Source organism: Corythoichthys intestinalis, chromosome 16 (genome assembly GCF_030265065.1).
Source record: "Corythoichthys intestinalis isolate RoL2023-P3 chromosome 16, ASM3026506v1, whole genome shotgun sequence".
In the NCBI taxonomy this organism is placed as follows: Eukaryota; Metazoa; Chordata; class Actinopteri; order Syngnathiformes; family Syngnathidae; genus Corythoichthys; species Corythoichthys intestinalis.
Genome location: NC_080410.1, coordinates 11,010,625 through 11,037,204, shown reverse-complemented (window position 1 = coordinate 11,037,204; position 26,580 = coordinate 11,010,625). Strand labels below are relative to the sequence as shown.

Below are 26,580 nucleotides of genomic sequence, written 5' to 3'. Positions count from 1 at the left end.
GTGCATAATAATTATTGTGAGACTTGTATCATATTATGAGGTACCAAGATATTCCCACCCCTATTGCAAAGCATATATTGACAAAAATATTTTATTCTTGTCTTTGTACCCAAGTATTAACATATAATTTTCAGCAGATTTAAGTACTGGCCTGTTCTTCTGGGGCCCGCAACAACACTCATTATACATTCAGACCCAAAGCAGTTAGCTAATTAACGGAAACATATAGTAGTTAGTTAGGTGGCATCATTAAATACACTGACCGCGTTTTAATCCTTAAGATCTAGAAAGGCTGAAAGGCAGAAAATCATAATCCCATTATTGTACAATACACAGGATTTTAAATTACAGATGGATGTGATGAAACTGGTCAGACAAAAAAAGCAAAACAGGAGCGATATCTTAATATTAGTGTTGCACAGATACAGTTCTTTGGCTCCCCATACCAATTCCAACACCCGACAGTGTAGAATCTGCTTATGCCGATACTGTATCGATAACAAGTTTATAGGGAGAATTTTTTTTTTTTTTTCATTTACTATTAAGCTACTGGATATTCACTTGAATGTAAACTAATTGCTATCATGGCTTGGTCAGACACTTCTTAACTCATCTGCCATTGACGGCACTAGACGTTCAATCCATTGCTAGCGGGAGGGTTCCACTATCCCACTTCAAATGGATTTAACGTCTTCAAGTGATAAACTCATTGAATCCACAACAGAAGGATGATAGGACACCACACAATTGGACTTACAGTATCATCATCTTGGGAAGAGCAACAAGCGCTTCTTTCGGTTTTTACAGTGGCGTGCGTAGTTAGCAGATATCTTGGGTAGGTATGTGCCAGTATGAGATTCTGACAGTATGATAAGCCTAGGCAAGAACAACACGGTTTCACGGTATCACAGTATTGCAATTACAGCTGTAAAATGTGAAAAACTTTGAGAAACCTGGGTAAAAAAAAATACAAAATAAAAAATGTTTTTCCATTGAACAGGATTTTTATTTTTCAAAACATAGCAAACTGGAACACAAGTATGTTAAGTTAAAATAAATTTAAAAATTAACTGAAATATTCTAAATAAAATTAAAATAATAGGTGAGCCTTAACCCACAGCCATAGCTCAACATTATTAAAATCAAAACAAAAATAATTCCATTATTTTCCATAAAAAGCACGTGTGTATTACTCGTATCATGTTTATATCATACACACACTCTCTTTCTTAACACAGACAGTTGCCATAGAGAAAAAAAACCACAAAGTTTTACTACCGCTAGATATACAGTTGTCGTCAAAAGTTTACATACACTTGTGAAGAACATAATGTCATGGCTCTCTTGAGTTTCCAGTTATTTCTACAACTCTGATTTTTCTCCGATAGAGTGATTGGAACAGATACTTCTTTGTCACAAAAAACATTCATGAAGTTTGGTTCTTTTATGACTTTATTATGGGTTAACAGAAAAAGTGATCAAATCTGCTGGGTCAAAAATATACATACAGCAACACGAATGAGCAATTTCTTGTGAATGATTATTGACTTCAACAATCATTGACTTGAACAAGTCAGGAAAGTCACTTGGAGCCATTTCAAAGCAGCTGCAGGTCCCAAGAGCAACAGTGCAAACAATTGTTTGTAAGTATAAAGTGCATGGCACTGTTTTGCCACTGCCACGATCAGGAAGAAAACGCAAGCTATCACCTGCTGCTGAGAGAAAATTGGTCAGGAGGGTGAAGATTCAACCGAGAATCACCAAAAAGCAGATCTGCCAAGAATTAGAAGCTGCTGGAACACAGGTGTCAGTGTCCACTGTCAAGCGTGTTTTGCATCTCCATGGACTGAAAGGCTGCCGTGCAAGAAGGAAGCCCTTGCTCCAAAAGCGGCACCTTAAGGCTCGACTGAAGTTTGCTGCTGATCACATGGACAAAGATAAGACCTTCTGGAGGAAAGTTCTGTGGTCAGACGAAACAAAAATCGAGCTGTTTGGCCACAATGCCAAGCAATATGTTTGGAGGAGAAAAGGTGAGGCCTTTAACCCCAAGTACACCATGCCTACCGTCAAGCACGGTGGTGGTGGTATTATGCTGTGGGGCTGTTTTGCTGCCAATGGAACTGGTGCTTTACAGAGAGTAACTGGGATAATTTGATTACCTTCAAATTCTTCAAGATAACCTAACGTCATCAGCCCGAAGATTGGGTCTTGGGCGCAGTTGGGTGTTCCAACAGGACAATGACCCCAAACACACATCAAAAGTGGTAATGGAATGGCTAAATCAGTCTAGAATTAAGGTTTTCGAATGGCCTTCCCAAAGTCCTGACTTAAACCCCATTGAGAACTTGTGGACAATGCTGAAGAAACAAGTCCATGTCAGAAAGCCATCAAATTTAACTGAACTGCACCAATTCTGCCAAGAGGAGTGGTCAAAGATTCAACCAGAAGCTTGCCAGAAGCTTGTGGATGGCTACCAAAAGCGCCTAATTGAAGTGAAAATGGCCAAGGGACATGTTACCAAATATTAGCGCTGCTGTATGAATATTTTTGACCCAGCAGATTTGATCACTTTTTTCTGTTCACCCATAATAAAGTCATAAAAGAACCAAACTTCATGAATGTTTTTTTGTGACAAAGAAGTATCTGTTCCAATCACATCAGAGAAAAATCAGAGTTGTAGAAATAACTGGAAACTCAAGAGAGCCATGACATTATGTTCTTCACAAGTGTATGTAAAATTTTGACCACAACTGTAGACACACAAAACAAAACACGCTGGAGTTAACTCTCGAAGCTGGTGGGAAACGTTCATGACAGTGTTTACTAACATTTAAGTTTGTATAAATGTGAAATCACATTGGAGGTATTGCCTCCTCGGCAGCCACCCTCCACAAACATGTTTTACATGTCGGTTGGCCCTCCTCTAAGCCGTGGCTGTCTGTAACGTTCCATACCAGCGATTTTGTTTTCTTTAATGGGGAAAAAGTTCAGGAGTTTCACCTCCTCCAGCCATCATGTAGCACAGCTGACTCACTGACACTGAGCAACAACTGGTGGGAGGAGTGTTGAGTCTTGCAGCTTCAAGCGAGGGATTTTTCCCTGCATTTTTGGGACCTAAAAATTAGCTAATACCGTAGGGACGGTATGACAGAATTTTTTTTAGGTTTCATACTACAGTATATCTTGAAACAGGTAGTTGGCACATGACTAATCTTGGGTAATCTTGACCAGCGATTTGAAACTAGAGCTCGCAAAGTGCATATTGCACAGCATCAGCACATTTTTTCTTAGTACTCACCAATACCGATGACGTCATTTTAGTGCTGTATCGATACCGATCGGAATCTGTGCAACACTTCTCGGTATGGTAATAACATAGAAAACATATTCAAGTAAATGTTTTGCAACTTAAAATGTTGCTACTTGAATATTTACAATGCTACTTCATGAGAAATTGAATTTTTCACAAAAACATCACACTCCATTTCAAGTAAAGTGCTTTACTATGGTAATGTTGGACTTTAGAGACCGATTTGCTTTTGTTGGTTTCCAAATGTTAGGACCTAATTTGGAGCTGAAGGTTTTACTGTAAGTATATTAATGCATTTGGGAAAATACATTTTACAACATTTGCAAAGCTTTCTAGTGAGAGGTCACGGGCAAACTGTTACTCTTGGAATCAGAATTAAATATGTTTGCAGCTTCTGCCAGTGCTGCTGTGTTTATCACTCCACTCAATGACAGACAGGCTTAAAGATCGTTTGTGTGCAGGTCACACTGACACAGGTCATTTCAACATGTCTCTTCTCTGTTTGAATTGAAGTGTGCCATAACAAACAAACATATGACTGCACACCACAGTAGAAAAATCAAACATCCGTCTCATTAGCCGAGGAAGTACGAACAGAGTGTGGGAGAAGAAATAAAGGTCTTGAAGGGAAAGAGATGTAAGTAATTCCTTCTGCCTGCCATACCCGAGGGGATTTGGGAGCAGCAAGTTCAATAATTTATTGATTTTCTTCAGTGAGCTTTTCTGTATCTCATGTAAATGATTAGGTTTTAAAAAAAAATTTTTTTTTACTTAATTAATGCCCAAGATTTTCATCAATGAGAATCCTGTCAGTCTATGCCAGTAGATTTACAAGTCTTCTGTGGACGCAACGTAATTTATATTCTTCTGAATATTTAGTCATGTGTTTGAGCTTATTGTATTGACAGAAGTAAAAGCCAACTGATTTACATTACCATACATTAAACGCACCATAAAGTCTATTTGAGAAACTTTTCGCTCCAAGGCTCAGCCTACAGTTTGAAAATTGAATTTATTTCATATCAGGTCTCTCAGTATTTATTGTACATGTAACATTAGAGTTTGCTGGGCGAGTCCATGATAAATCCAGACCACTGAAATAGATGTGTCGCCATGGCAACAACAGAGACAATTCTCACAATCAGGAGATGTTTAAGGTTCAAATATTGTAGTGTTTCTTTAAGTACTGTGGGTGAAAATCTGCTGTGGTAGCTCCGACCAATTCCATATGGAGCTTCCAATATAAATCAGAAAAAGTAGATGGGAAAAAATAAATTTAATCAGACACACGGATAAAGAAAAACAATAAAATCTTTCATCGTGATTAGGTTTGAAGTAGGCAGGGTTCATGAGCCTATTTGGTTTTCAAGTATCTCTCCTTCTGCTCTTATTTTCCAGCATGGTGAGACGGTACCTTGGTCCATCCACTCGCTCTATCTATCTTTGCCTGGCCTTTCTGTCCCTTGCTCTTCATGTCATTCTAGCAGTCTTTTGTCTCACTGTGCTCCAAACAGCATGTGTCCTTCCAACCTTATCTTCCTCTTCCTTGAATCAAAGAAAAGATACCAAGATGCATCAGTCGTTGTCCTCCTCTTCAGATAAACTATCAATAAGTTCCCCGAATGACAAATTTTACAAATCCAATGTGACTGGATTGCCTGATACCATTGGCACAGAGAAGAAAATGATTGGCACTGGAAAAGTAAATCGAGTCATCGAGGAGGCCTCGAAGCTGGAGGCACTTTTCAAACACCCGCTGTACAACCTGCCAGAAGCAGAGCTGCTGGAGGATGACTGGCTGTTAAGAGTGAAGAAAAACGAGGACACTGGTGATGACAAGGAAGGGGGCATCAATAGTGACAGTCAGTGGTGAGTGCATTTTGGAAAACGTTCATCTGATATGACAAACAGGCATTGTATGACAGTAAAACAGAGTGCTGGACTTTTGCTGTTATGTAAGCAACCGAAGTGTTTGGTGGCCTACTATGTCTTTTTATTCCTATGTCAGAGACTACCACTTTTATCTCTCCCATGGCAAACACTTACTGTCCATGTTAGGCATGGGAATTTCGACTAATTTCCCTGCCAACTAGTCTGCATGAGGTTTTATTTATGACTAGTCGACTAGTCTATAAGCAAAAAACTCACAATTTGATACACATACTAAATAAAAAGTTTAAAATGCAAACATTTTGTGAAATTGCGAGCTATTTTAGCCCAAAGAATCAGGACAAGTTGTTTGTTTAAATTCTACTGCTGTAACAAAAACTGACTGAATAAAGGTAAACAATTGAAAGAGAAATACATTTCTGATACGTTCGCCAAAACCTCCCCAAACTTTGTGTCCCTGCTTCCTCCTACGTGTATGCGTGTGTGTGTGTCGGGTCGGGGGGGGGGGGGTTATTTCGCTCCCTGGCTGCTCAGCCTGTTTACAAAGAGGCAGAGGCACGAAGACCAAAGCCCCTTTCAGACTTATATCCTGCTAAATTTCTGTGTAATGTGACACGGGATTTACCCGTCTCATGGCTTTCAGACATGGAAAGAGGAACCGGGACTTACCCGGGTCCTATGTTGGCCACTCGGCATTCTCTGTGCGTGAAAGGCGAGGAAACGGATTTTATAACCCGGACATTATATAATTTTGGGTCTGCATTGGCAACAAAATAACCACACATTGCCAAAGTTGCGCCCTTGGCCCGCAAGCAGCATTTCCACTTGTCTGCAGGACTATCAGACATCTGATGGGATTCACGCATGACTGGGTGCAATTAGAAACACTCAAGTAGAGAAACTATCGGTGCCAGGATTCATGATCAGGCAGCATAGAATAGAATGTCAACATATACACACAAGTGATTTACTTAATACTGGGTTTTACATTTCACATTGCTTATTTGTGTATGATGTGTATGATCACATCTCTTTCTGACCCTCTCCCCCTCCTGTTTCTCCTTGGTCATGAATCCCCCCCCCCACATGGTGTCAACCGGAAATACAATTAGCTATCGATAGCACTACCATATTCATAGTTATTGTAGGCGTTGAATGTATTTCTTGTTGTTGTTTGTTCTTCTCGTCTGTCTCTCTCTCTCCTTTTATATTTACCTTTCTGTCCACCCATCACCCCTTCCTGCTCGCTGCTTTGTGCTAATAAACGAAACACAATGAATAATCATCACAATGGGACTATATCATACTCCCATGTGGTACATTAAAACACACAGACCCCCATTGTCTGTGTCAAGCAGCTGAACCTGACAGGTTTAAAAAAAAAAAATCTTTTCAGTTTGCCATGTTGATAAGTGCGATGTTTGTTGACTGCTTTTCATCCTACTGCGAAGAAAGAGGAAATGGCAATTGGCCTGCCATGGTATTTAACTCATCAGCCTTCATACTGGGACTGGGGAATTACCTAGCTGCTTTCATGCATGACGCATCCCGGTGTAGTCCCGGACATTTTACTAAGACACGACTCAGTTAATGTCCGTGTCATCTGCGTGTCAGTCGACCCGGGAAATTGCTGTCAGACATAAGGGCTAGCCGTTTAAATCCCGGGACTTAACTGGGGTTCAGCGTATGTCTCAAAAGGGCTCAAGATGCATGATGCTGCGTTTAACCAACTAGTAAAATGCGAAACGTTTAATTATGAGTAGGCTGGTAAAACAATTAAACGACTAGTCGCGCATATCCCTAGTCCATGTAATATATGATTGAGCTGTTAGTTTATCAAATAAAAGTAAAGATGATAGGATAGTAGTCAGGTTGTTGATTTGTTTCTTTGAGTGTTGTCAGTGTCACTATGTAATAGTTACTGTGTGGTCAATGTAAAAACAGCTAATTTGTAAGGTAGCTCTGGTTCAGGTATAGCTGTCAATGGCAGCCAGTGAGTTCAACCCTCACTGTTTAAATAGGTTATTGTCATTAGAGAGTTCAATTTATTTGTTCTCAGTCCTAGCATTTCTTCAGCAGCAATTCAAAACATGTACATTATAATATATTCAGTACAAAGTATTTCAATGGCGTACCGCAAGCAACATGTCACTTTTGCCCATTAATATTCATGACGTTAGCAATTGTTGCTAGGAGGGTCAACCTCCCGTTTGTCCCTAATAGTAAATGCATGGAAATAGTGTACGAATGAGATGTTTACTGAGCTAGACCTACTGATTCTGTCCGAAAATGATATCCCTGGTGCCAAATTCACTGGTAAAGATGTGGAAGAACATGCAAATGTTCAGTTAAAGAGATGGCTTGAGTTTCGAGGGCTGAAAAAGACGGGAAAAAGAGCCGACCTGATCCAGCGGTAGCTTTTTTTATCGACACCTTTTTCTTGTGTACATTGCCTTAGGCCTACGCCACTGACAATGACATTTTCCTGTTTTTAATCATCTATCCTTCACCACCATATGCCCTGTCTTTCTTGTATATTATATCCTCTGGTTGACTTACGTCTCTGACCATTCTTGGGGACAATTTACATTGCTATTTTTGTGTAGTGATCGCAAATGCTACTCAGTGACAGCCAACGAACACTTTTAATTTTTTCAATAACAAATCTTAATTCTATAATTTATTTACACTTCCCCCTTACTAAAGCTGTTTTTTACAACAGAAAAGGTAACAACAGTGGCCAACGAACACTTTTAATTTTTTCAATAACAAATCTTAATTCTATAATTTATTTACACTTCCCCCTTACTAAAGCTGTTTTTTACAACAGAAAAGGTAACAACAGTGGCAGTCAGATACTATTTTATTTTTTTTCAGGTCATTCATTGTCAGACAGAAGCAGCACGGCAAAACGCCACGTTAAGAATAAGTAAAGATATCAAAATGGCTTACCTCTTCACCCTCTGTAGGACCATGGCCTCCAACAAAATATTTACTGCATATGAAATGTGAATGGCTTCACCTTGTTGACGTTAAACTGGTCTTTTGGACGTCCACGCAAGTTGATCCATTCTTCACATTTTTTCCTCTGAGTTTTTGGTTTTGGGAAACGTATGAAGAAAACATCATTCATATGTCATAATGTCTAGAGTCATTTCTACAAGTTCCATAGCAGTGGTGATTACTCGGCATGTTCTTCTTTGAAAGGTTACCGGAGAAAACAAGCAGAAATAAAATGGATTGTATGCGAGGGCGTGTCTATAATGACCAACTTCCGCGTTACGATGGCGACGTCACTGTCTAAAAACAGCATTCGTGCAGTACGCTATTCACTTTACAGGGTCTTTAAGGTAATGTACTGTATATTGGGCAATGTCTCACCTTCCAATGTCTCCCTTATAGGCAGAGTTCGAGTCAAGAGGAAGGGTACGACAAAGTCTCTTGGACAAGCGACACAGAGACACACCCACCTTGGTTGCGTTTCCACTTAGGAATAACTCGGCGAGAACTGTATAACAGAAAGGACCTATCTGTGTCAAAGCTGATTCATTACTTGGCAACGCAACGCATTCTTGGAGCAGGTGAGGAAAAAAGTGGTGCAGTAATAATAGGTGAGAGGGCAGAACGAGAATAAGCGGCATAGTGAAGACACCGATTATACTGTATGAAATGCATATTTGACAGACAAGGAAACATTCTGCATGCTAGTGAGCCAAAATAATTGAATTAATGCGGGGATTGCTCATGAGAGTAGTGATATTTTAAACATGACATACCATCAGGTTAGGTAAATTCATCTAAAGTTTTAAAGTTTAGTAAATTTAGTATTAAACATCGAGTTGTCTGTTTGGGATTAATAGCCGACAGACAGAATTCAGCACTTCACTTGAGGAAGCTGCATTGCTCAACAAGGCAAGAATAAATTTAGCAGCTGACCTAGCTGTTAACCACGATGGTCCCAGTAGTGCCTAGTTTTCATCTAATTATGATAATTCACTTTCTTCTTAGTTAAAGAGAAAAACAAAGTCCCCACCATGCTTCTTAGTTCATTTCCACTCAGATCCCTTTATAAAAGTGAGTATAGTCTTTGAGAGACCCCAAGGCAAGGCAAGGCAAGGTAATCACTGTTTTTTTTTTTTTTTTTTTCTTTTCTTAGCCTAATGAAGACCGTAAACTGTGCCAAAGTTTACATTGAGAGCAGGGAACTCTGGAGATTTTTCATTAAAAAATTGAATACACATGAATACATGTCGAAACTTTTGTTGACAAATTTAAAAGATGGAAATTTATGACCTGTGTCACGTCACTAAGCACAATTACCTGTAGAGTCACTTATACTGTTTTTGAAGAAGGACTATTAAATTATTTCACATTGTACCATCTGGAAGGAATTAAAAGAATTGTCATAGATAGTGTTGGATATCACTTACAGAAATGCATTGCACATGGTACACAAAGATACACACCTCAGGCACATTTTCATGACTTGGTACATTCGGGATGAACTCATACATAAAGAAGCTTGTTTTGTGTTTGTTGGTTTCAGACAGCCTGCTCAGACTTTCAGCACAGTGCAGAATACAGTAAATTATATATTGAGAAGTGTATAACGCTGTGAAAATTGCAGATACAGGCTGATTTTCTGCTGTTTTGCCAGTGCCTTTCTCTCACAGAACTCCCCAACAGATAGACCAAGATAATCCAGCTAAATATAAAATGTACACTCTCCTAATGTAATGACAGCCTGCTTTTCATGATATACTGTATAAAATGTGACCAAGATGAATTATTTTTCGACTTTTTCTGTACAATTCATTAAAAAAAAAAAAAAACATTATGTGAAGTTATGTACAATATCTCATTTTTTCATATCACAAGATCCTGTGGATTGAAGAAGAGGTATTATTTATATTCAATATTAATAAGATAACAAAATGTGATGAAAATTATATTAGCAGAGTTAGTTTTTTTTTTCTTCCTAATTTATAAGAATACTACCCTTGTTGAGTGTTCCTCACCCAAAGTGATTGTATTTCCTGAAATCTGCACCTTTGTGTAGAAAAAAATCAATTGCGAGTTAAACTTGTTTTCTGGAAAATACAAAAGTGTCTTGATTTGCAAACTAGACTACTTACTAAATTCGGATTTTTCACTTACTTAATTCAAATGAGTTAAGTTATTTTTTTGAATTATTATATATTTTTATTGTACCATATGAAAGGTATGTTTCTTTTTTTGTCATCTTTTAGTTCAAAAGTCAGGGGGTACACAGCTCAAACTGCTAATGTCATTTCCAAACCACGGACAAGCTCTGCTCAAACCTAGGAAGTAAGATCGGTGTGCCATGACGCTAATGCTACACCACATTCAATTCAGCACGAGTGTCTTTCTTATCTAGACAGTCCAGAGACGAAGAGACGGATGTGAACCTCTTTTACTTCTCTGACTTTGAAAGACACAACGCGGAGATCTCAGCTTTTCATCTTGACAGGTACCAAGAAAGCATTTCCCTTAAAAGCTTTAACTGTATTGTGAAATGAAAAGAAAATAACTTAAGAAATTTCCTCACACTTGTATTAAAGAGTAGAGGCCATGCTGCGAAGACCTTGTGTTAACTTTCTGATTTAAAGTATCTTTGTGAATTCCAACCACTGCCATTAACCGCTTGATGCCTGAATCCTTTTGCTCTGAATTGAAATGAATTTGTCACAAGTAGACGTTCAATCTATTCATTGGCCAGCCGGTATATTGGCCTGCCGTTATATTGGTCGACCTCTAATCCAGTAAGTATACACAGTTAAATATAGATATTGGTGTTGTCAAATTTATCGCGTTAATTAATTTTTAAAATTATAATCATCTTAAAATATTTGACGCATTTAACGCATACGCGGAATGACCCGCTCATGCATTGCCTCAAGCAGATTACAATGACGCAGTTTTTTGCACATTGAGAGCTAAGAGGCAGAGAAAGGCAAGTGGACACAGGCGTTCATTGGACCGTGCCGTTAAGCTTCGGCAACTCCTTCAGAACAAACATAAGTATCATTTAGTGAAAGCACAACAAAAATAATATTCCTATTTCTCAAAAAAATAATGTTCACAAAAAGAAAAGCGCTTCAATCTGTATCACTGAGGCCCTATTCTCACACAGTTAAACAACAATGCAAAGAACTAGCATTCCCAATCAAAATAGCTATGCAAAATACGCATAAAACTTACTCAGACTTTGGTCAAACTCTATTCAAATATTTTGTTCAACAAATACACTGGATGGCAATATTTAGTCACAATATACAAACTATCAGAGGTCTCGTACGTTGTGAAGCCAGCACTCATATGACCTTGAAGTACAATGGATAGACCAGTAAACAGGGAACTACGGTGTCCGTCAAGGGACAAAACACACTCATTGGCTTGATTTCTAGGTAATTTAAAACTGACCATTGACACCTTGTGGTGTATTTCAATCACTACTTTACCTAGTTATAGACACTGTGGAAGAACGGCAGGGAGCCCCCATGTGTGCCATTGTTGACGTCACCGCTCGGCGACGTCAGCAATGACGAGTTACTAGTTTATTTTTTGAGTGAAAATTTTACAAATTTTATTCAAACGAAAACATTAGGAGGGGTCTTAAATACAAAATTATCATAACTTGTACTAACATTTATCTTTTAAGAACTACAAGTCTTTCTATCCGTGGATCCTTTTAACAGAAAGAATGTTAATAATGATAATGCCATCTTGTTGATTTATTGTTATAATAAACAAATACAGTCCTTATGTACAGTAAGTTGAATGTATATATCTGTCTTATGTTTTATCTTTCCATTCCAACAACAATTTACAGAAAAATATGAAATATGGCATATTTTAGAGATGGTTTGATTTATTTTCATGTGCTTATGTACGGTATTCCCCCAATGCTTTTTTATGTATATTTGTTAACTGTATATTCAGGCACCAAGGGGTTAATAATGTCAAATGAAATATCAATTTGATAATGGCAACAATCCCACCCCTGGTTCATGCAGATCATTTGTATTTCCATTGTTTCTTTAGGGGAAATTTGTACATTTTAAAACATTGTTTTCTACTCAGAGGCTCTGCTCTATTTTTCAGTAAAAAAATGGAAAGCATTAAAGTAGTTTAGAGTTAGACTATGTATAATAAATAAATAATGTAGAAAATGTTAATGTGAAACATTCGACGGCAGACAACTGCCACCTACAGGACATACTGTATCATAAGTGTTCTGGCTCAATGGAGATTTGTGCTTTTTCAAAGAGCTTTTTTCATTCTCTGTGCTGCTCTGTGTCTCAGACTACTGGGCTTCAACAGAATCCCCCCAGTGGTCGGTCGTCTCATCAATGTCACCAGTGAGATCAGAGAGATTACTACTGACCGCAAGCTGTCTCGCACCTTCTTCACTTCCCCTGGTATGCTCCTGCTGTGGGATTTTGTTACACTATTACATCTTTCACGATAGACACTAATGTCTTATCACTAAGATGTATCTCTCTGCACCCAACCCCCCCCCGCCCCCCTTCTCCAGCGGGGAATGTGTGTTTCTATGGTCAGTGTGACTACTACTGCTCAACAGAGCATCCACTGTGTGGCCAACCACACTTACTTGAAGTGTCCTTGGCGGCCATGTTACCTGAACTCAGCCTTGCTCCTCGCAGGTCGTGGAGGTCACCATGGAAACGATCCTACAGCCGCACCAAACTGGCCCAGTTAGTACTCCATCTGTGTCAGATGACTACAATTATCACACTGGCGCACAAATCCACCTATAATTTCAACAGTGTAAAATCTAGATCTGTTAATTTTTTCGCTGGCAGTCAGAAGGCACACAATATGTGAATATTACTTGGTATAGGACATATTATTATTTGTAAATACGAACACGTTTGGAGATATTATCCAAGTCTTCCGTGCTCTGCCACATTCAGACTGACTGAGTGTAGACTAAAGTAATACCTACCTCAAAGTCAGTTGAATGTACCACAACACCATTTGTTTTTTGGATCAATCATCTCTCATGGCACACTGTGCCACAGAACAGTGGTTGGGAAAAACTGTTTTATAAGTATGAAAAGCAAGGGCGTAGGTTTGGTTTCAATATTGGTAGGGATTATATAACAGCATAACCAGCATGTAACTTTTTGCTGGGGACGGGACCTTAATAAGACCAAAAAGATTGGGTGAACGGCGGTCAGGGCTACATTTCTCACCAATAAGAACCTAATTAATTGATAGGCTAAATGATTAATAAAAAATAAATCTGTTCACTAACCCTACCTAACCCTAACTTTCACACTGCAAATTTATGTATAACGTCTTAATCTGACAATTTTTCTTAAATCTAGTCAAACAATTTTCTCCATCTTGTTTTGAGTGTTAAAGGCTAGTTAACAGATTCTTGCGTTAGATTCTTCCACTTACTTTTAGTAAATATTCCTATCCGTTCTTATTAACCCCATACATCTTAAAGTTGGTCATTTTTTGCCTAAATCAAGAAAAAAAATCTTTTCAAATAATGTTTTGAACAAGTTTGTTTTCAAAAACTCCTAAAGAAACATTTTGAAAACTTCCAGAATATATGTCTGGATTTTATCAGTAAATTTAAACTGGATTATTTGAATACAAATTATATTAACATACACAAGAAATACAAACTTGTTAATCATCTCTTGAGTATCCAGGAATGGAAAAAAATAAACATTTGTCTTAATACCACTCAAAATCATCTGTCTAAATAAATTAAATACAACAAAAAACTTCCTAGTCAGGGAATAACAAAAATGAATAAAAACAGAGCCTTCCTTCAGGTAAAACACTACTGCTTTTGTCCACAAGCACAGCCAAACTCAACAAAATATGAAAGCTCCTTTGAACTGCTTTAAGACAACATAAATAAAATTAAAATATAAAAACTGGGGAGAAGGGGGTAAACCTTGGTACACTGCAATTCTTACAGTTTAATTAACGTTAACAGTAGAAAACATCCAGGAGGATATTTCTCTCAAACCACACCTCTAACCAAAATTAGAGGTATGTTCCTCACCTTCACATCATTGACATTACTTACAGTGGCTGCTGCTAGCGGAAAACAACTTGTAACATTCCTCGTCTTCGAACGGTCTGCTGAGGAGGCAGCATGTTGTATTTGTGTCGGGGGGCAGTGATTGTGTGTGTGTGTGGGGGGTGGGGGGGGCAAGTCATCAGCCAATCAAATGTGCGTTTGAGGGGAGAAAATGGACTGGTACATTCAGCAAGTGAAAAGGGGTCAATGTAAGTCTGAGCATAATAAAAGTACTGCACTGTAATTCACCTAGTAAAGGTAGGGTCAATTCTATCCTTACAACATATGGGAAGACAATCTAAATGACCTATGTGACTGAAGTCATTACATAATGCAAATAAGGCTGCTTAAAAGTTTGTGGGGATAATTTGAGCATTCTGAAAAGTTGGTAGTGTTATGTCCGTACCGTCCCTATGCTACGGTGGCCCTGAAGTGCAAAACACAACGGCAAATTAAAAAACACAACGGCAAATTAAAAAACAAAACGCCAAATCAAAAAACACAACTGCAAATCACATAACAAAATAACAAATGAAAAAACAAAACGCCAAATCACATAACAAAAAAAACAAATTAAAAAACACAACTGCAAATCACATAACAAAAAAACAAATTAAAAAACACAACAGCAAATCACATAACAAAAAACAAATTAAAAAACACAACGCCAAATTAAAAAACACAATTGCAAATCACATAACAAAAAAACTAATTCAAAAACACAACGCCAAATTAAAAAACACAATTGCAAATCACAAAACAAAAAAACTAATTAAAAAACACAACGAAAAACACAACGACAAATCCGAAATGAAATTACATTTTATGCAACTGGAAAAGGTAGGGACCAGTCAAAATGTTAACTCATCGCTGATTGGACGAATCCACTGGAAACAGTACACTCATCGTTGATTGGACGAGACGGAAGACTCGACTGCAAGACGGCGCCTACCAGCAGAGATAGTTACTGCTCGCTTTTGGTTGAAGTTCAACATTTGGCCAAAAATATGTAAAACACAACTGAATTCTTGAAGTATAATGCATTGCCAGACCTGTGGAAAGCAGTTGGTGGAACCTTCACCTAATTTTTGCAGCGGCTGTGGCAAGAGGCTTCGAGAAGTTTCTAATGTCAATGACGCAGAACGTCCTTCGAGTAAGTAAAACAGTGCAGTATGACTTTCTTTCTCTCTGTAAAACGATACATACGTTTACCGGAGAAAGCTAACATTATTCATTCGGTTACCAGGCCTTAATAAGATTTCCTTGACGTCCTAATTATACACTTTCATTTTGGGAATAAAAGCATTGCGTAATGCATGCCAATCAAATGATCTACTGCATTGTTGCCTTTCTTATTTCAGAGAAAGTTGCAGCCGTTTCCCTGGAAGAAGTTCTGATGTTCACTACAGGGTTTGCAGCATTTCCACCAGCCCCTTCCACGCATCGAGTTCTTGACACTCACGGTTCCACTCGCCAACACTTGTTCCAAAACATTGTCAGCTTTATTTTAGACACATATGGTGTCTTCAAGAAAAACGTGGACTTTGGAATCCAGAATTCACCTGGATTTGGGTGTTTTTAATGTACTGTATTTACAATGTTTTTTGTATGACGTTTTGAGAAACATCCTATCAAATTTTAAAGTAACAATTGCCATTGACGACGCTAGATGTCAAATCTATTGAAAGGGGAGGGTTAGCAAAGGAATGGATGTTCATTCTGTCACCCCACCTATTCTAAATGGATTATATGTCTGCTGGTGATATTAAAATTCACAGCAGAAGTATGAAAAGAGCCACGTGGTTCTACGTCTATCATTGTCAATGGCACTCAGAGTTTAGGATTTGTCTAAGTCTTTTTGCACTACTGCATGTTAGCCAAGTAGTAACCCCCTGCACCTTAAGAGTTCTGAGGTTGTGGACTCAAATGTGGCCTTGTCTGTTTAGTGTATGTTATTCTGTTTATTAGTAAGCCAGTTCTCACCAGGTACTGTTGACCGGTGTTCTGCCAAAATCTGCTACATCGGCGAAACGTGCTACATTAGTCGAATTTGACACCCAAAGTACTACCGTGCGCTCTAAACTTGTTTTGTTTAGATGCATACAGGAATAACGTACTAAAAAAATACCTGCAGAAAATACTTAAATGTAGTTATATCAAATAAGGACGGTTCAAATACGCTACGTGACTAATGTGGTCAACTGCTTCAAAACTAACACAAAAAAAACAATGGTTAAACATATGAGAGGGTAATACATGCAAAAAGTATCTTTGAGGCAGTGAAAAGGTTCTAAATAACTAAATAAAAACAAAAATAGTGAGTTCTTGCCACTTCTAACCGATGTGCGCATGCGTGTGGATGCACCTGTGTTCAGCGATTCCTTACTACGCGGCGAAACGTCCTACACAATGCTCAGCGCGCTTGCGCAAGCATTGGCACGTATGCACACATCGGTTAGAAGTGGCGAGTAAACACTATTTTTCTTTTTTAGTACCTTTTCATTGCCTCAAAAATACTTTTTGCATGTATTACCCTTTCATACGTGTTTTTCTGTGTCAGCTTTGATGCAGTTGACCACATTAGTCACGTAGCATATTTAAACTGTTCTTATTACTACATTTGTTTTCTTAAGGCATTTTTTTAGTACGTTCTGCCTGTATGCATCTGAACAAAAGTTGAGAGCGCAAGGTAGTACTTTGGGTGTCAAATTCGACTCCTGTAGAACGTTTCGCCAATGTAGCAAATTTTGGCAGAAACTGGTCCTAAAGTTCGGAGAAGCACCTAGCGTTATTTTTTTCTCATGATTTTTTAGGTAAATGTTAAATCTTTAATAAGGTTTTCATTGAGAGAGCCAGACTTAATTTTTAACTCATTTTTCTAGTATGTTTTTAAACATTCAATGTTGCTATGCATGTACTGGAAAATGGTATTCATTAACAGTACATTTTCAAGTCAGCCAATACATACAGAAATTAACTACTAAATGCACTGACTACAATACAGTGCCATGAGGACAATAATTTAAAGACCAGGGTGAATACATTTACTCGGAAGTGGCCAAAAATTTAAAATTCTTTGTGCTTAACTTTTTGGGTTTCATAATAAGTACCAGGTAAAATTTTAACATAGCCAGTTTATTGTGAGGAAAGAAAAGTCACATATTATGAGCGAGTTTCAAAAATACTACAACCCAGCTATTTCCTTCAGAGTAAAATACAATTCTTTGGGTGACTTCCAGTCCTGTGGCCGCTGTAGTCAATTTTGCTGAGCAGCGTGCTGTAGGTATTCTTCAATATTTGTGTCGTTGCACAAGCCTACGGTTTGCCTTGCCTCAAGAAACACATCCAGTTCCCTCCCAACAGGAAATCCACCGTCTCTGGAATCATATATGCAAAATGAGAAAATATGATTAAGGTTTCCTTACACAGATCAAATTAGACTTCAATCTCAGACATCACTACTAAATGAGTTTAAATTGACAGCATTTCCCCCATTTTGTTTGGAAAATCAGTTCTGATGGAATCATTTAACTGTACTTCGATATATTTCAGAGTCCCAAATAATTGCTTATCAGGTGATGGAATAGTAAACTGATAGAGAGCACTTATTCTTAAGTTGCTTTACCCATGTATACAATTCACGCACTTTGATAGACTAATAATGTGTATATTTTATGACGTAAAATGTGATACAATTCAACATGAAACAATTACCTATGGGGCAAGAGATAGTTCATTTGATATCTCTACAGGACAAGATGCAAGACCGCTTGGACGAATCCTGTGCTTGTTCCAGTGGTCCTTGCGTTCATCCAGGTCTTTTTGTACACCACCACTGAAGCAAAATCCTAGCAGGCAGTTCGTGGCTTCCACTGAAATTTCCATAGTCTCTCAGGTCTCCAAAGAAGTCTATCCAAAACTGAGACCTGGGGATACATAAGATTTTATGTGGCCATTTAAAAAAAAAAAAAAAAAGATTATAATTTGAATGACTCGCTTTTGGTATACACAATTTTGTTTAAAATGCTGTGTTCTTCTCATATACACACTCACCTTCTGAACAACGACCACCAGGATTTAATCTGCTGATTGCCGATTGATGATCCATAACGGTGGGTGGACGAGCCGGCATAAATGGCGTTGACGGAGGGCACACTGTATTGCTGCGATTGTCCCATTTTCCGTTCCGAGGTCTGTTCGCATTCTCATTGGGATGGCACAAAGACCCGTGACGCAATTAATATAATTGCACGCGATTACAGACAGATTGTTGTTTGTTGTGCCACAAGCCAGCCACATTATTCTCGAGAATCCATACACCCAGAGCCAGGCCAAAGGGTTTAAGTTTATCGTAGCCATCCACGTGCCTGATGTAATTTGGCCCCATGGAGTGGTGCGTGCGTCTCACAAACCTTTTGCGAGTATGTCCAATAGGTTTTCATACGTATGCCCCGAAAAAAAATATTCTTTTATAGCGGCAGCCATGTTCGCATCTTCGGTAAGGCTCATTTTGAAATTCCACGCCAGAAGCGGAGAAACTTCCTTCTTCATCAGTACTACGCTTTCCGGTGGATTCGTCCAATCAGCGATGAGTTAACATTTTGACTGGTCCCTACCTTTTCCGGTTGCATAAAATGTAATTTCATTTCGGATTTGTTGTTGTGTTTTTCTTAATGTTATTTTGTTATGTGATTTGTCGTTGTGTTTTTTGTTTTTTTGTTTTGTGATTTGCAATTGTGTTTTTTAATTTGGCGTTGCGTTTTTGAAATTGTTTTTTTTGTTATGTGATTTGCAATTGAAATTGTTTTTTTTGTTATGTGATTTGCAATTGTGTTTTTTAATTTGGCGTTGTTTTTTAATTTGTTTTTTGTTATGTGATTTGCAGTTGTGTTTTTTAATTTGTTTTTTGTTATGTGATTTGCAGTTGTGTTTTTTAATTTGTTTTTTTTTGTTATGTGATTTGGCGTTTTGTTTTTTCATTTGTTATTTTGTTATGTGATTTGCAGTTGTGTTTTTTGATTTGGCGTTTTGTTTTTTAATTTGCCGTTGTGTTTTTTGATTTGCCGTTGTGTTTTTTGATTTGCCGTTGTGTTTTTTAATTTGCCGTTGTGTTTTGCACTTAGAGCTACGTATAGAGTTGTTGAAGTCAATAATAGAACATTATCACTTAACATTCTTGTTTTCCTTTTACCACCTCTTTGCCCTCACACTATTACTTGATCATTGTAACAGTGTTCTAAAATGCTGTCAAAATAGAGAATTACCTTATGTATAAACAGGGTTTATGTGGGTCATTAAAAAGCATCAAAAGTCATTAAATTCATGTTGTCAAAATTCAGGCCTTAAAAAGCATTAAACTAAATATTTGATGCATTAAAATTTTTTTTTTTTTTTTACATAACTTTTATAAGAGTTTTACGTTAATATCAAGGTAGCCAATAATATCGGCCAATAAAATCTTTATTGGAGTTTTACGATATTATCAAGGTAGCCAATAATATCGGCTGATAAAATAATTTGAAAAATGACATTGGATAATATTGACATCTGTTTTTCATTATCAGTTTTGGGCCAATATGCATGTTGTGTTCAAAGTGAATGTAAAAGCCTTGTGCCTTTGTTCAAGGGCTGGTCACAGCTTAGCACAGCAGACCCACTTATTTCCCATTAGATGTCTCTTAACTTAAATGCTTGGGATTTGTTGTGTGAGCATACCATTTGCATTCATGGTGCAAAAATTAAATGAACAATAAATGACTGAAAAATAATGAATTATAAACTCATTACATACCTTATTCACTCTGCTGAAGCTGTGTTCCCTTGTTTTTATTTTGAGCCAGAAACTGTGTGAGCCATATGTGATATGGCAGGGCCTTATTGGCACTTTGCACTTGCACTTGATTCAAAAAACTTCAGTTGAAGTTGTTCCCTTATTTTTTACAGAATGTTTATTGGAAAACCTTTAAGTTGACACATTTGTTATTATTAAAGTATCCAGTGGGGCGTCACATTACAATTAGCCATTGCATGTTAAGTCAACAACCACATATAGTGGCATCGGTTTTTATATCGGCATCGGATTTTTTGAGGTGAACAATATCGGGATATCGGTTAAAAGGTCATTATCGGACAGCTCTTCTTACAATTTGTGTTTGTGACACTAACTTCAGTTGGGCATGGGAATTAAATTTGTTTAACGTGGCATTAAAAGGGGCATTAAAAAGCATTAAATGAGATTTGCTGATACCTGTAGAAACGCTAATAGAGTTATAGAATTGGATGAGTAGAAATATTGTGATTTTCTTTATCTTATGTAAAATATACAGTAGCTCTTGTCTTTTTAAAGGCAGAGTTAAATGAAGAGGAAGTTAATTTACTGTACTGTAATTAGGTCATGTAATTATTACAATATTGAGGGAAATGTGCACACACACTAAAGCATAGGTGTTGATTAAAATAGCAGTGAGACTTTTTGCACTTTTGCAATTTTGACAGAGAAAAAACACCAACAGGAAATTACAGTCACATGTAGGTATTACATTATTTTAAGTTGACATAATTATGACAAAACTTAATCACAAACGTGCAGACACAATTGCTGCTCTGTTTTATGAAAAATGTTGAAAGTTGTATTGTGCCAGGTGGGAAAAGGACTCCACCTACTGTGACACTGTCAAGCAAACCCCTCCGTACAACCACGGCACCAGACTGGTGGATGTTATAGACATGGCTATATTGGACTTCCTCATGAGTAAGTGTCTACTTTCTAAATACAACTCAAATTTCAAGAAGGCCTTGTCATGTAGCAATGATTAAACCTGACACGGCATGAATTAAGCGTATCCTCTTATGTACAGTATCTAGAAGAGTCTAAGGAGCTACATTTTATTTCTAAGGCAACATGGACAGACATCACTATGAGACTTTTGAGAAATTTGGCAATGAAGCATTCCTGCTGCATCTTGATAACGGAAGAGCGTAAGTAGACTCAAACTTTATGAATTACTGAACATAACAATGAATGCATGTTCAATAAGTACCATTGAATAAATAACATTTGAAAGACATAAAAAACTTATTTTAGGATTGGAATTTGCCAGTATTTTCTTCATTCAGAATTGCTGGCTTGAAAACTATTTCTAAGAGCAGATATAAATACAGTAACTAAACTTTCATAGCAAATGGCATACTATATTGCCATTATTTAGACCGAATAAATGTCACCCGTGCTAATTGCAACCAGATTGCCCTACCTAAGATGGCCGCTAGCTATGCATGGGACTGTAAAAAAAAAAAAAAAAGAGTACTCGTCACCCTTCCCAAGAAGATGACAGAAGGCTAATTGTGTGGCATCCAATCATGTTTCTGCTGAGAGTTTAAATTAGTTTATCACTAGTAGATATCCAATGCATTGGAAGTGGGAGGGTAGCAAATTCACTGCAAGCCCTCCCACTTCAAATGGATTGGACGTCAAATGGCAGACAATGAGTTAAGCAGTGTCTGAGCAAGCCATGATAGAAATTACATAATATTCAAGTGAGTATGCAGGAATTTAGGATTAAAAGAAAGAAAAAAAGTTGAAAAGGTAAACATGGTATCGATACAGCATCGGTATCAGTCGATACCATACAGCGAGTTGTCGCAATAGGTAACAGGAGCCAAAAAATTGTGTTAGTGCAACACAAATGATTACTGTTTCCCGCTTAAAAAAAAAAAAAATAATAATAATAACTTTTTTTTTTTTTAAAGGGAAATAAAAATGGAAAGAAATATGAAATGGACACAATGGAAATTGTTGCTGCAAGGATTAAAAATGGTTTATTGACTATCAAAATGACGATTAATTTGCTAATCGATTAGTCAATTAATCTTGGCAGCCTTTGATTACATAACATTAACGGCACGAGACGTCCAATCCATTTAGACTGGGAGGGGCGAATGAAAGAATATTAATTTGCCTCTCCCAGTCTCATCATCACTGGCAGCCAAATGAGGTGAATACTGCAATTTTCGGACGATAACCCACTACTTTATTTCCCTCATTTTGAATCCTGTGGCTTATAGTCCATTGATGTTATAGTCCAGAACATTAATTTCAATTTTTATTTACATTTGTAGCGCTGCAATACATGCAAGCGAAGCATGTTGGACGACAACAGTGTTGATAGCAGGTGGCAGTAGAGGTTGACTGTCTCCCTCAAGGGAGCAGTGATGGCCGAATGAAGCCTTATGAACCAATGAAGGTTTTCAGCCAATTGGCTGAAAGCTTCATGGTGGTTCATTTAGCCATCACTGCTCCCTTTAGGGAGACAAGTCTTTAATCATACAGACAATTTTATGATGCCACTGTCAAATCAAGTGTTACCGGTTTAGATCTTTTGGTGTATATATCCCATAATACAGTGAGGACAGCTGGGGCTTATGTTCCAGTGCGGCTTATCTATGAATAAATGCCGTTTTGTGTTAAATTTGGTGGGTAGCAACTAAAGATGCACCGATACCGATACTAGTATCAGCAGGGGGCGCCGATCCGGCCCGAAATGGTGGTATCGGTATCGGCGAGTATCAACAAAGACGGCGCCGATACCATTTTCCGGTCCATTATTATAACATCTGACCACAGCCTTTTTCTCCTCCTGGCGCTCACTACACTCTGTCTCTGTGTTGTGTGATGACACGTGACACCAAGCAGCTATCACTGTTGGCCTGCTCCAGACCAATGAGAGCGGGCCAATAGCCACTCCTGACCAATCAAAAGGGGGCTTTTTCATATGGACGAAAAACAAACCAGGAAATATGGCGGCGCCGCGGCGCTCAGGAAATATTTCCAAATAGAAATCCCGTCGACTAAAATCAATGGCTGCATGCAAGATTTGTGGCCTGAAAGTTTGGAGATGTGGAGTTAAATCGGCCAGTTTCAATACCTCGAACTTGATAAAACATTTGAAGACGAAACGTGAACGAACACAACGAGTTTGAGCCTGCAAGAGCAGGACTGCTATCCAGAGGAAGAAGGCCGCTGGACCGGAGCAACCATCTCTGGTCAGTTCACTTCGTCTACTTTACTTTTATTGTCTTTTACTGAAAGAAATGCCGCAGTAATTTGGGAAGTGTTTCCAAAGTATTGTTGCCACCTTTCACAAATAGAAATAAGGGACTCCCACCTCCCGAAAAAAAGGAGAGACGGGGTGCTGTGGTCAATTATTATTACTTATAATTGTTAGCGTCCGCAAATGCGGAAACAAGGTTGAACCTCGAAGCAGACAACAAGCGGGGGATACATAAAAGGGTTTAATGATTGCAAACAAAAAATAACACGCGATCGCGGGACAGTAGAAATAACAAAAGGAGTCCGTGACAGCAGGTCGACGGACAAACCAAGACGATAGGCAGCGGTTACAAACGAGAGCAGCACACTAACAGAAAAACCCAATGCAGGGGCATAACAAGCAAATGTAGCGAGATTATTGTGCCAGATGTCAAATAGCGATCAGCAAGGCAAATATCTCGGCAGCCTTCTCTGAGATCACCCGTGCTTAAATGCTGCGTTGACGAGCCTGCATTGGATTCAAGTGCCACGCCCCCACGCCCAGCAACAAAACACAATCTAACCAGCAGCAGAATGTGACAATAATTTCATGAAAGTTGCACTGTTTGGACTTTGAGAGGTTTAAAAAAGTTTATTCAGTTCATTCAGAGTTTATTAGTATGAATTTATTTTTACTTTCTTACTGTTGGGCTAGTATTATACATGTTTTATTAATTTCACAAATTTAGCACTATTTTGGCCTTTGAGAGCGGAAGGTTTATTCAACTATTGTCTACTAGGGTTTAGTGTACTTTTTCCTATTTTGCAAAGGTAAGCAACAGCCTGACAAAGCCTTGATAGCAATGATTTCACATCCAATTATGTAGCTCTTTGGGGGAAAAAAATTAAGGAAAAAAAAAAAAAACACATATATATAAATATATATATATATAAATAATCGGGGTGGTATCGGTATGGTATCGGTATCGGCCGATACTGCACAGCCAGGTATCGGTATCGGGGCCAAAAAATGGTATCGGTGCAACACTAGTAGCAACTTATAGTCAGGTGTGCCTTATAGTCCGAAAATTACGGTAGTTATGTGGACTGTCCAATATAATGGTTCTTCGATGAGGCCATAAGCACAATGTGCAGATAGGCCTGACAATACTGGATATGTATTGCTACTTAATGTTACTTTGACTAATATTTTGCAGGTTTGGACGTCACTCCCAAGACGAACTATCAATTTTAGCTCCCTTAAAGCAGTGCTGCAGGTAAACCTTTTTTTGCAACCTAAAGGTGCAAAAAGTATGCATTTAATGTGTAAATAAGCAAATATATTGGGGCATCTTACTTTTATACTTAAAGGAGTTGCATTTAATGTTGGTGTTTAGTATGGTGTTTGCAATAAATTTTAGCCTTTTTTTTGTTGTTTTTTTAAACAGTTACAAAGAAGGAAGTGGGATTTCGTGTGAGGAGAATATACAGTATCCTATTAAAATGCTGGTATGTGCTTTCAACTTGCTCTCTTTTTACCTGTACAGGATTCGTCGCTCCACCCTCCTTCGACTGCGTCTCTTGTTCTATCCAGACTTTCGCCTGAGTGATGTCATGCGGCAGTCGCTGGCCCAGGATCCACTTGCAGCTGTTGCTCCCCTACTGTCCGAACCACACCTCGCTGCTTTGGACAGACGCTTAGCAACTATCCTGCAGATGGTGGAAAACTGTGAAAAGCACCATGAAGATGTCATTCTCAATGACCTGGGAAGCTACAAAGAAGATGAGCACTAAAAATAAGCTAATAGTATTAATAGTAGTAATAATTTGTGACTTATCATTTCTTAGGTTTATCAATGTACTTAATACACAACGTTAGTAAAGCTATTGCAACTATTTTTTGATAACTTAAAAGTCAAGAAACCACCTGTTTTGATGGACATAAAACCTCATCAAAACCCTGTTTGAATGGCAAGCTCTTTTTTTAATACAAAACAGAGAAGACAAAATAAATTTCCTCTCTGAAAAATTGACTCCTTAAATCATTTGCCTGCCATTGACCACGATGGACATCCCATTCGTCTAAGCTAGTAGGACTGGCTGTGAATGCTCATCTTTCAGTGCCATTCATTGCACTTGCATTATCTAATAAGAACGAATACAAAAGCTACGGTGTACTAAGACAAAACCTAATTGTAATTTTTGGAGAGATTGCGTGGGGAAGCTTCGCTCTCCAATGCGTCACATCCTGAAGATTTTTGGTCACTTCCAATTAGTTTTGGAACATTTTCGCATCATGTTAATTTGTTGGCTGCCATTGACAACGCTAGACGTCTATTTAGCGCCGTCGGGGGAGTGGAGGAGGTTCTTAAAGAGACGAGTCCTATTTCCAGCAGTTTGAATCAGCTAAGGCAATTTTCTATTAAGTCGCATATGAAATGTCAAACTTTTCCAAATCAACACAAGGTAAAACTGTTACCTGAATGTGCTCCAATACCATATGCCTGAAAAACATGACTTTGGAAACAGGCAGGCAATAAGACTTATGTTAGTTTTCTTTATTTTCAACACAAGTAGGCTTAGTTCGACTTCAGTTCAGAGAGTGAGTACTTTGGATTTTATTGTTATTTATTTTAATTTATTTAAAATGGACAGTGCATATTAATGAACATGTACATGAAGATATACGACATGATTAGCCAAAGGCTACTTTCCATCTGAAGTCTCTGGCAGGCCAGGAAAAGCGACAAATACAAATGAACGGACGGACGGATGGAAGGACGGATGGAAGGAAGGAGGGAGGGAGGGAGGGAAGAGAGGGAGGGAGGGAGGGAGGGAGGAAGGGAAGGGAGGAAGGGAAGGGAAGGGAAGGGGAAGGAAGGAAGGAAGGAAGGAAGGAAGGAAGGAAGGAAGGAAGGAAGGAAGGAAGGAAGGAAGGAAGGAAGGAAGGAAGCAAGGAAGGAAGGAGGGAAGGAAGGAAGGAAGGAAGCCGTTAACGTTAATTAAACTGTGAGAAATATAATGAACTCTGGCGGAAACGATAGAACCAGAAAAACGTGAGCAAGAAGCTGCTTAGAGAGAGAGGTCCCAGGACGCAGTCTGTGTTTCACAGGAAAGTGTTAACAGTCACAAAAAAAAAAAACATAAACAACAACAACACAAGCTGATGCTTTTCCTCTTGTAAACGGCCTGGTTTGGAAGGGAAGAAGGCGAGAGCATGTAGGGAATTTAAACTTGTGAAACTAAATACGTATTAGTGCA

General features: G+C 38.2%; 1 protein-coding gene across 1 annotated transcript; it reads left to right on the top strand.

The window, feature by feature from the left end:
• Window positions 1-4,709: 4,709 nt before the first annotated feature.
• fam20cl (family with sequence similarity 20 member C, like) lies at window positions 4,710-25,113 on the top strand. The gene is made up of 10 exons (XM_057817105.1): window positions 4,710-5,179; window positions 8,603-8,781; window positions 10,450-10,528; window positions 10,599-10,691; window positions 12,527-12,642; window positions 12,759-12,939; window positions 20,933-21,042; window positions 21,188-21,269; window positions 24,537-24,596; window positions 24,867-25,113. Exons 1-10 carry the CDS (start codon window positions 4,710-4,712, stop codon window positions 25,111-25,113), a joined length of 1,617 nt encoding a protein of 538 aa, XP_057673088.1.
• Window positions 25,114-26,580: the final 1,467 nt, after the last annotated feature.